Here is an 11,057-nt window from a genome sequence, read left to right on the forward strand (position 1 = left end):
TAGCAGAGACCTGTGCCCCCAGCTATTTTTGTATGATAAACATTTGTATCAGGTCAACAAAACATGGGCATAGTAACAATATTTTTATACTACAGTTATCCATTTTAAATACACTAACCTCACTCCTTTGTTAACAACTAAGGCAAAAATGTAATATAATTCAGAAAATCTATTCAGGACCCCACCTTGATGTTTCGGGACCCCAACTTTGGGAAACACTGCTTTAAACTGCTACATGCAGTGTGCTTAACACAGCAGGAAACTAAATATCTCTTCTGTCCATTGACAGGACATATGACTACACTGTGTTGTATCCTGGACCCAATCTGAACATGATCGTTGGAGCCAATGGGACCGGAAAGTCGAGTATTGTGTGCGCCATCTGTCTGGGTCTGGCTGGGAAGACTGCCATTCTGGGGAGAGGAGACAAGGTAAAGAGCAGAGTAACACAAAAACACGTTCATGAACCRAGTCTGCATTTCCTTATTGTTTTCTAGTTATCATCTTCTGTACATAAGTTGCTACCGTAATTCAGTTTTTTTTGTCTGTTCTGCTTATTTTACATTTGAGCTATTATTCTGTTAATTTAAGCTTTAAGCTGCTGTTACTGTAAAATTTCTCTGTCTTTGACTTCTCCACCTCTGTGATTCAGATAAGAAATATAATCTGAGTTTGTGAAATGTAAAAAGTGGGCTTATTTTGTCTAACTTGTGGGATTTGTTGATATCCGGTGACAAAGATACAAGTTGCAGCACATATTTTTGTCTCCTTCCTCAAAATAAAAAGCGCTACAATTTCATGTTGATCTAATTCTACATTAATGAAAACATAAACATTTATTTTGAAAGTTACATTGCGATTATGCCATTTAATCTAAACAAAATCCTGAACTCCGGAGCTTATGTTAAAGATTGAATACATTTATTTCAGGTTATTAACAAAATGTAATTTTCTGCAGGTTGGTCTTTATGTCAAGCGTGGCTGCCATAAAGGCTCTGTTGAGATCGAACTGTAAGTTTTCAAAAATCGGTGTTATTTTAATTTTTTTGATACTTTTACAAAGACTTTAGTGTTAATACTTGGGTTGTATCCATCCAGAATTTTAAAACATATCTTGCAAGTCAACAACTAAAATGTTTTTCACTGCAAATGTTACAAATATAAACATTAATAATGTTAGGAGTTGTTTATATTTGATTGCATCGTTTTTATTTGTTGGTAAAGGTACAAAAATGGGGGTAATGTTATCATTAACCGAGAGATCCACGTGGAGAACAATCAATCACTTTGGATGCTAAATGGAAAACACTGCAACCAGAAAAATGTGGAGGAGGAGGTCAAATCTTTGCACATCCAAGTCAGCAACCTCTGCCAGTTTCTGCCTCAGGTACGTCTGCGCAGCTGAAGTGTTCACAGTTCACTTAGGCAGAGCGATTTAGCTTGTAGTGTTCCTCATTTTCTTTAATCATGTGTGTTTCTCCGGACAGGAAAAAGTTGGTGAGTTTGCTAAAATGTCTAAAGTCGAGCTGCTCGAGGCGACTGAGAAGTCTGTTGGACCACCAGAAATGTATGAGTACCACTGCGAGCTAAAAAACTTCCGCAACAAAGAACGGGAGCTGGAGGTAAAGTGACAAGAACATTTTCTTTTTTTTTTAAATTGCTGTTTGGAACTGTATTTCCTGACAGCATCTAAGCTGTAAGTCAGCTTATTCCAATCGCACTTTGTTGCGTTTTTGACTTTGTGTTTCTCTGCAGAATGTCGTGAAGGAGAAGACGAGCTTCCTGGACAGGGCCAAGCAAAGGAACGAGAGGAACAAGCACGACGTGGATCGCTACTATCAAAAGAAGAGGCACCTGGACATCATCGAGCTGCTGGAGAAGAAGAAGCCATGGGTGGTGAGCTGTCGACGTGGGAGGCTGTGCACAAGAGGGTTGGCGGGTTTACAAGCACACTTTCAGAGAATGACTGAATGTATTTGACTCTTCAGGAGTATGAGACCACACGCAAAGAAATTGAGGGTGTGAAGAGAGAGCGAGAGGACGCCAAGAGGCAGCTTTCTGCTATGAGGCAGGCGCAGGCGCCCATGTTGGCCAAGATTCAGCAGATTGATGACCAACTGAAGCCCACCGAGGCACAAATGAAGGCTAAGGTGAACAACGATACTGATATTGAGCTCAAATTAAATGTGATAGTTGCTGAGAGTCATTCCTCACACATCTCTCATAACATTATTTATAAAGTTTGTCTAAAACAACATGAGATGACTTTGGTTTAAAATGATGGCGTTTTACTTTTTCCACAGTAGATTGGTCTGTATCTTTATAACTGTCGCTAATATGAGCTTGTTTTTCAGACTGCTGCTATCAAAGAAGCCTCGCTGAAGTGCAAACAGAAACAAGACCAGCTGGATCGTAAAAACAAAGAGGTGGGACTGATCGATCAAAGAGGAGCAATGTTGGAATGTGAAATGTTGACAGTAAATAACGACCGGCTCGTCTGCAGATCGATGACATCAAACAGTCACTGAGACTGAAGCAGATGGAGGCGGACGACCACCAAAAGCGAATCACCAACACCCGGCGAACCATCGAAGACCTGAAGGCGGAGCTGGCCAAAATCGGCGACCAGCAGGACGTGACGCCACAGATTAACGCCGTTAACGTGGAGCTGAGGGGAATTCAGCAGGAGAGAGCCAAGATCGAAGGCGAGAAGGCCGACCTGAACAGGGAGAAAGACAACGTCACAGCCGAGTCCAGAAGTTAGTTTTCACCAAACTGCGCCGTATTTCATCCATTTGACCACAAAAAAATGGTTGGATGGATGATTTTAGACATCACCCTGTGTACTAGAGGTGTAACAATACATCGATCTATATCAATATATCGATTTCAGTGGTTCATGATTCAGTTATATCCAGGCAAAATGAAAATATTGATCTATATATGTCATCATATGCTCAGTGGGAATCAATATCATTTGATATTGCATTATATCGATTGCAGTCTTGAACTGAATTGAATCAAAATCATTTGTGACAGACTTTATATTGAGAAATATCGAATCGTCATCCAAGCATCAATGTAATATCGTATCGTGATAAAGCTGGTGATTTACATCCCTACTGTGTACTAAATAACATTTTTTATGGTCAGTGTTGAAGAAGAGGCTCAGTGACATGAACGACATGATGAATGCCAAAGAGGTGAAGCTGCGAGGACGCCACAGGGACACACACACTGCCCTCCAGTGGCTCAGAGACAACCGAAATCTCTTTGTAGGAAACGTCTACGAGCCCATGATGCTGGTGGTGAGTCCCAGTCATAATTACATGAATACAAAATATGTGATCCTAGACATTTTAATTATATATATAAAAAAAGCCATACTTTGATGTTTGAAGGCATTTAAAAATATTTCAACAGCAGTTAAAATGCAATACAGCTAGATTAAACTAAACTACTTCAATAAGTGCATATTTACATGACTTGGAGAGTGAAATAAGAATCTTATGTTTGTTAATGAAACATCAGAACACACATTTTTTTTCCTGTAAACATAAATTGTAGATTCTTAATAGTTGCTCTGCCTTCATCCCACAGATCAACGTGAAGGATAATCGCTTTGCAAAGTACGTGGAGAACCACATCTCTTTCAACGACCTGCGATCGTTTGTCTTCCAGAGGAAAGACGACATGGAGAAATTCATGACTGAGGTCAGGATGTTGTGCAGGTTTTGGCAGAGGACACGCATCTTAACAGTGGAAAGCAGAGGTCTTCAACCCTGTTCCTCCTGACCCACTGGTCCTGCATGATTTACCTGCTTCCCTGCTTCAGCAGACCTAATTCAAATAATTAGATCACAGACTCAGAATGTCATCAAGTTTAGCAGAAACCTGTCAATYACTCCATTCCTTCCAGTCAGGTGTGTTGAAGCAGGGAAATGCCWAAAACACATAGAATCACGAGAGTCACGAGGAACAGGATAGAAGACCTCTGGTGTAAATTTAACAGTTTATTTATTTATTTTTTAATTCTATACTTAGGTTCGTGACAAGCTGAACCTAAAAGTTAACTCCATCTCAGCTCCAGAGGAGTCATGCTCCAAACGCACACCGTCTCGAAACATTGAATCCCTGAGGTGAGAGAGGATGATTTTTTTTCGCACCTGGATCCATTCTCTGTTAGATTTGATTAATGTAATAAACTTAGCAAATTTGCTATTCAAGTATACTTTCTTTTCTAATTCGCACTAGATGTGGTTCCTCTCCGGTCCGGTCCAAACTCTGCAGCWAATTCACAACCATTATAATCAATGAGTGTTCACCCTGATTCTGTAGGGCGGTGGTGAGTGGACGACGATCTGCCAAAATTAGATTCAATCCTATTTTAGCCGGATGCCACAGCTGCGCCAGAGTCTGTCTACAAAGATTACGTTGCACCAGCAGGAAAAAGGAATGAGCACAACATCCGTATTTTCAAAATAATTCACCAAAGTCAGACTAATTTTGTAGAAATTCTAGCTATATTAATAAATATATGGTTATATTTCTACACAAATGCTGTTGAAATTTATTGGTCCATTTGAGAAGCAGATGAAAACGTAGGGTGAAGCATATGTGTACACACRATACATGTTTTATTTTGAAATCAGAAGTTTTAAAGTAATGACAGCCATGCAGTTTCACTGTGTCTGGAGTCTGTCTTCCATTTTGCTTTGAATTCCACATTTATCACTAGATTTATCGCACAATCTCATTTCCACCACACGCTTCTTGGATTTCCTCTGTGCTTCGCACCGGAGCGGAGCGGATGCTGTATAAATTGGGGTGAAAACAATTGGTGGCAAACTGCGCACCACAGCAGTGCAGAGTTGAACTGCATCTAGTGTTAATTAGGGGTAAAAGTGTGCAAAATACTTCATGTGTGCTTTTTATTTATTTTTATTTTTTGTCTTCTATCTGCAGACGTTTTGGGTTCTTTACTTACCTCCGGGAGATGTTTGATGCTCCTGATGAGGTGATGAGTTATCTCTGTTTCCAGTACAAAGTGCATGATGTGCCCGTGGGCAACGACCAAACCAAAGCCTTGATTAAAACGGTACGGATCTGTTGTTACATGCATTCAAATTTTCGTAGAAGAACAGAGAAAAGGATGCTCAGGATGCTCAGTCTGACTAGTCATTGAATGTGATGCTCCCAAATTTAAAATCACAAAGTGTCCTGATGCATCTCAGTAATCCAGGTAGGAAAAAAATCAAAAAGAAAAAATAAGTAGGTCCTCTGAATGGGTAAAGATCCAGTTCCAAAGATCCAGTTCCCTGGCAAAAACATAGTAATATAGTATATGCTGTTAAGTGTCAGGAGGACTGTGATCAGTTATACATTGGGGAAACAAAACAGCCACTGTTTAAAAGAATGAGCCAGCACAGACGAGCTACATCGTCGGGTCAGGACTTTGCAGTTTACACTCATCTACAGGCCAGGACTCTGCAGTTTATACTCATCTACAGGCCAGCGGTCACTCTTTCAGGGATGAATATGTTCTCATCCTTGATAGAGAGGACCGTTGTTTTGAGAGAGGAGTAAAGGAAGCCATCTTTGTGAAGAAAAACCATCCACCGTTAAACAGAGGTGGAGGTCTTCGTGTCCAGTTGTCCTCCTCCTACAACGCTGTCATTGCAAGTATGATTCAGCCCCCTGTGAGCAAAAGGTGTGAATCAGGGCCCTAACAATAACAAACACAAAGAGGAAAAGAGGGATAAACAAACAAGGGGACGTTGAGCCCTGCCTGCATTCACTACATACACATAACACGACACGGGTCAAGTGATGGGGCACATGACTCTAGGAACAATAGAGCTAATCAAGCCTATTGTTAGGCAATGGCCCTCTTTTGCATGTGACTAAATAGAGCTAATCAAGCCTATTGTTAGGCAATGGCCCTCTTTTGCATGTGACCAACCTGTTTGTCCTCCATTTTGCATGTGACCAACCTGTTTGTCCTCCATGTGGAGGCAGTGCTTATAAGGCTGAGTTCATCTGAAACTCATCAGACTGAAGAAGTCTCTTGAAGGAGAGACTAGGGCTTCCACGATTAGTCGATTAGTCTATGACTAATCAACTATTAAAGGGGCAATAACATGTAAAATCAACTTTTTGAGTTTTATATCATGTTATAATGTTATACTCTCATAAAAAACATGCCCAAAGACTTGCTCTGACTCATTCATGCATATTTGAGAAATCCTGCAGCTTTTTTAGGAAACCATGCCAAGGAGGAAAATGACAGGTGGGGACTAGAAACGCCTTTTGGTAACAGAAACGCCCCTGTGACGTGTCTTTTAAGCCGAACTTCCTCATGGCAGAGCGCACCCCCTCCCCACACACCCCGCCCATGACTCCTGCAGGCTCTCGGCAGTAACAGAGCAAAAGTGAAACTTAAGCTGTCTGCTGAGATCCACTATTTCTCACTCAGTGAAGCACTTTTCAGATTCAAAATACCTTTGAGGAAAAGTTTTTTCAGACGCCAAGTAAACTGCATCATAGCGCACACGGGAAACAAACCATCCTCGGACGCGCGACCCCCGCCCCCAACCTACGAGTGAAGGGACAGAAGCAGGAGGATTTTCTTAAAGAGACAGGCCAATTTCAATTTCATGGCGTTTAGAAGAGGAAGTGATGAGAAGACAAGTTTATTTTCTATTTCAACATAAAAACAGCTTTTTAATAACAGCTAAAGGTGACCTAGATACTTTATTAATGTATAGTATTTAAATATATGCCTGAGAAACACATAATATTGGCCCTTTAAAATAGTCGATGACTTATTTAATAATCGATTAGTCGTTTATTTATTTATTTTTTTGTTCTTTGTTTTTCTCTCCAAACTGCTTTGACACCTTCCACTGCCACATCTACCTTTCTGTCCTTGACACACATGCACAGTAGTGGTAACTGGGGTAGGCCGTGGACGTCACAAGACATTATACAGACAGGCTCTGGTATCATGGCTACCCGGCAACGGAGCTCAAAAGTGTGGGATCATTTTAAGAAAATGAAAGAGAAACCTGTGCAATATCTGTAAGGCAGAACTTGTCTTCCACAGCAATTATTTTCAGTAGCATATAGCTAAAATCTAACGATGGTTATATATAATAGCAGCTGCATTCTGACACGATAAGCTGTATGTTTATATTCAATTAACGTATGATCCGATTAGTCGACTAATCAAGAAAAAAATCTGTGACTATAAAAATAACCGTTTTTGGCAGCCCTAGGAGAGACGAAACATTTCACTAAAGAAGAACCTATCCAGAGGACCTACTTATATTTTCTTTTTGATTAAAATCACAAACTTATTTATTTAAAAATGAATCTTGTTTATTTTTATATTTGAAAGCTCTTTTCTCGGACATTTGCTATTTCAATGTTCTCCCTCCCCGCAGGTGATCGAGGAGCCCTACCTCAAGGTGTTCTACACAACAGACGAGAAGTACAACATAAAGCGGTCCTTTTATTCCAACAAAATAAGCACCAGTAACTCTGCGGTGAACCAGTCTCAGTACCTCTCGATCACGGTGGACGCTGAGGAGAAACGGCAGCTGGAGCAGCAGCTGAAGGTGACGAAGTCTGAACCCTTTTCTCGAACATCCGTGTTTTTATTCATTTGAAAAGAGGGGACCTCGATGTGTTAGCTATGTTGTAATGGAGTCATTCTAGCATTTAGCTGAAGCTGCTTCTCTGTGCTGCAACCAGGCCTGTGAGGTAAAGTTACGAGACTTTGGTGAACGGATGAATGCGCTGCAGAAAGAGGCGGCTGCATTGGATCGCCGTGAAAACGAGCTGCTGTCAGAGAAGAAGCGTCTTTCTGAACTAAAGGGGAAGAAGAGACAACTGGAGCAGAAAATCAGCACCAAACAAGACAGGTGAGCCTCTGCTAAAACACCAGAAGGTCTTATAGAGATGAAGTTTGGTTAACTGGTTTGGTTAACTCAGGCTTTCTAAATTGATCTAGGTATTTCTTTTCGAATGTTTAGTTTAAGGCAAATGGAGAACAATGTCATCGACCTGAAGAAGATCGAAGAGGAAACTAAAGAGAAAGTTCAAGTCGTCAATTTCCAGAAGACGACCATAGTCACTGCGTTCATAGCTCAAATGAAGGTATGGAAAATTTAAATTTAAACCAAAATCTGAGCAATAATCCTCTGCATTAATTCTAGAAATGCTTTGAAAATCTAAACTTAGCACAAAAAGTAAGTACATTTTTATTTGGTAGATTATTTCTTCGTTGTAACAATGCTTCTTGGCAATAAATCTTTTATCAGACACTTGATTCAATTCAAAATAAATAAATCAATAAATAGATCAATAAAGTATTTTTGAATTGAATTGACTGGCTGCATCTGGGGGGACCAGAAGCTCAGAACAAGTCAATTGCAACAGTAAAATAAACTGTTCGGCAGAAAAGATTTGACTAATTTTTCATGTGCATAACCCACATACTGAGCTCTACTGCAAATCCCACAGATGCATGTTCCTTACAAATGTGACACTTAAAACAGAAATTAACAGGCTTTACAACGGTATAAGGTTTGTTACCAAGGAGCATTGTTACAACAAAGAAATAATCTACCAAACACTAATTTCCTTACTTTTGGGCTAAATTTAAGAAAAGCACTCATTAAAGAGCATTTTTAATCGTTATAGTATGGTTTCTGTGTCTACCTCCAATTTAAGTTTCCAGGTCATCTTTGTGTTGTACCCTTCTAATGTTTTTTTTTTTTTACTCATCATCTGCAGCTGAGAACCAAGCTGACAATAGAGAAGGTGTATCTGGCTTTGGAGACGGTTGGGTCAACAGCAGAGAAGACCAAGCTTGAGAATGACTGTAGAGAATGCGCCTCTGAGCTGAAGACGATGGACGTAAGAATTTCTCATACCAACAGTCATCTGGGAAAGGACTCCATCGGCTCATCCGTGCTAACTTTCCCCATGCCTTTACAGCAAAAATGCATCCGTCTGGAGCAGAGGAAGGTGCAGCTGTCGGAACAATGCAAGGGTCATTTGAAGCGGGCCATGTCCATCTGTCAGATGCAGCCAAATGCAGCGTTACCTGAAGACCTGCGTAACGTCTGTGTTCATCTCTGACCTCAGAGTTAAACTCATTGTTGCTGTAGAGGCTTTTTGAACTTCATGGTTCTTTGTTTTGTTCACGCAGGGCTTCAGCAAACTACCAGACACGCTGGACGAYATCGATTCCATGCTAAATGAGGTGCGGTCCAGAGCTGAGTGCTTCACTACTCTCAGTGAAAACGTAAGAGCTTAAGAACTTTTTTATTTCCCTTCAGAAGCAAAGAGAACTTTAAACTACAAAGAAAAATATTTACTTGTGTTGTAGCTGGTTTAGTAATCTCAAATAAAATGCTTTTTTATGAACAAAGCCTGAAGTGATATTAGTGCTTTAAATGATCATACTTTTTGTTCTGTAGATTTTAAGCCAAGCATATTATCATGCACAAGTTACGATCAGAAATGTAATGTATTTGTTCCGTTGGTGCTCTCCACCTCGCAGGTTGTAGAAGAGTACAACAGGGGAGAGCAGGAAATCAAACATCTTGAGAACGAGCTTAAGAAGAAGACCGATGCCCTGAACGACTACAGACAGAAGATTTCAGGGGTGTGTAGTTTTACTTTACTGTAGTATTTATTCTGAAGTGTTAAACCTGCTGCTGTTTATTATGTGTTGTGATTGTGTTGTTTGTCACAGGCCAAGGAACGCTGGCTCAACCCCCTGAAGCAGCTGGTTGAACAGATAAACGAGAAGTTCAGTGATTTCTTTCGCTCCATGCAGTGTGTAGGAGAGGTCGATTTGCACTCGGAGAACGAGGTAAAATTAGCCACACAGTTTTATATGTTAATAACTCTACTATTTCATTTTTTTACAGCTATGCAACTATGAGACAAAATACTTGAATCCACAAGATATGTTATATATACAATCAAACTGTATTTTCTGTAAAACTTGTAAAGAACTGACAATCGAATAGTGCTGTACTACTACATCTGGTTTAAAATGTTGATTTTTAGGGTACCATCACTTATAACTGGATCTTTAAAGAGCCTGTGACGTGCAAATCCTTCAAATACAAAAAAGTCGAAGAAATAATTTTTATATTTAAGAAACKTGGCATAATACACACGATTTTATCCATTTAGTCACATAACCAGTGTATTGTCTTTTGGATTTAGCTCAGCCAACATGAAACAGGAAGTGACATCAAAGGGGAACTCTTTAAGAAAGAAAACWCTCTCACTCTGATCTTTGTTTATTGAAACATTGTTTGAACTTTGACTCTTCATCTCTCTGATAATGACTCAAAATAATCTAAAGAAACATCAGATTCTTCTCTACAGTCTGTGTTGTCAGACATTTTATCAATGCTCTGTTCACAAGCAGACATTCCCCTTTGACATCACTTCCTGTTGCTTTACATGCAAAAATCTCAACAACTGTTCATGTCAGCAGTGTGAAATTTGTTTTACATTTATTTCCTTTATTTAACCAGGAAAGTCCCATTGAGATTAAAAACCTCTTTTTCAAGGGAGTCCTGGCCAAGAGGCAGCAAAAAGTATACATTTACATAAAAATTACACAATTAAAATACAAAACAAACAATCACTAATAAAAACATTGACAGTTCAAAGACGTAGTCTCTAATGCCCTCAATCTGGACTTAAAGGTGCTCAATGGGATCAATTCTGTTAACTTCCAGACTTTTTGCAACATATTCCATGTAGATGGGGCAGAGTAAACAAAGGCCCTTTTCCCAAATTCTGTACGGAGAAATGGAACAGAGAGCAAGAAATAATCATCTGAACGCAAAGAGTGTGAATCAACTCTTTTTCGTGTGATTAGGTCACAGATGTAAGATGGTAGCTGCCCAAGCAAAGCCTTATAAATAAAAGTGTACCAATGTCCCAAAAGCTTTAATGTGTTGTCTGCTTGAATGTACTTCAGTAAAACATCTGACACGGAGGACAAATAACATGTTCACAAC

At 39.8% G+C, this 11,057-nt stretch overlaps 1 protein-coding gene across 1 annotated transcript in view; it reads left to right on the forward strand.

The window, feature by feature from the left end:
• The window catches only part of smc5 (structural maintenance of chromosomes 5), a 14,330-nt gene that overhangs the window by 1,466 nt on the left and 1,807 nt on the right, over positions 1-11,057 (forward strand). Inside the window, exons 2-21 of the mRNA XM_014019728.1 lie at positions 290-431; positions 959-1,011; positions 1,225-1,387; positions 1,488-1,622; positions 1,756-1,896; positions 1,989-2,150; positions 2,355-2,426; positions 2,504-2,759; positions 3,154-3,308; positions 3,601-3,714; positions 4,045-4,139; positions 4,966-5,098; positions 7,446-7,619; positions 7,756-7,925; positions 8,037-8,160; positions 8,800-8,922; positions 9,004-9,129; positions 9,218-9,313; positions 9,572-9,676; positions 9,767-9,886. Of these exons, the coding sequence (XP_013875182.1) occupies positions 290-431; positions 959-1,011; positions 1,225-1,387; positions 1,488-1,622; positions 1,756-1,896; positions 1,989-2,150; positions 2,355-2,426; positions 2,504-2,759; positions 3,154-3,308; positions 3,601-3,714; positions 4,045-4,139; positions 4,966-5,098; positions 7,446-7,619; positions 7,756-7,925; positions 8,037-8,160; positions 8,800-8,922; positions 9,004-9,129; positions 9,218-9,313; positions 9,572-9,676; positions 9,767-9,886 (2,659 nt within the window). The remainder of the gene's footprint in view (positions 1-289; positions 432-958; positions 1,012-1,224; positions 1,388-1,487; positions 1,623-1,755; positions 1,897-1,988; positions 2,151-2,354; positions 2,427-2,503; positions 2,760-3,153; positions 3,309-3,600; positions 3,715-4,044; positions 4,140-4,965; positions 5,099-7,445; positions 7,620-7,755; positions 7,926-8,036; positions 8,161-8,799; positions 8,923-9,003; positions 9,130-9,217; positions 9,314-9,571; positions 9,677-9,766; positions 9,887-11,057) is intronic.

This window comes from Austrofundulus limnaeus, unplaced genomic scaffold (genome assembly GCF_001266775.1).
Source record: "Austrofundulus limnaeus strain Quisiro unplaced genomic scaffold, Austrofundulus_limnaeus-1.0 Scaffold3, whole genome shotgun sequence".
NCBI classification, from domain to species: Eukaryota; Metazoa; Chordata; class Actinopteri; order Cyprinodontiformes; family Rivulidae; genus Austrofundulus; species Austrofundulus limnaeus.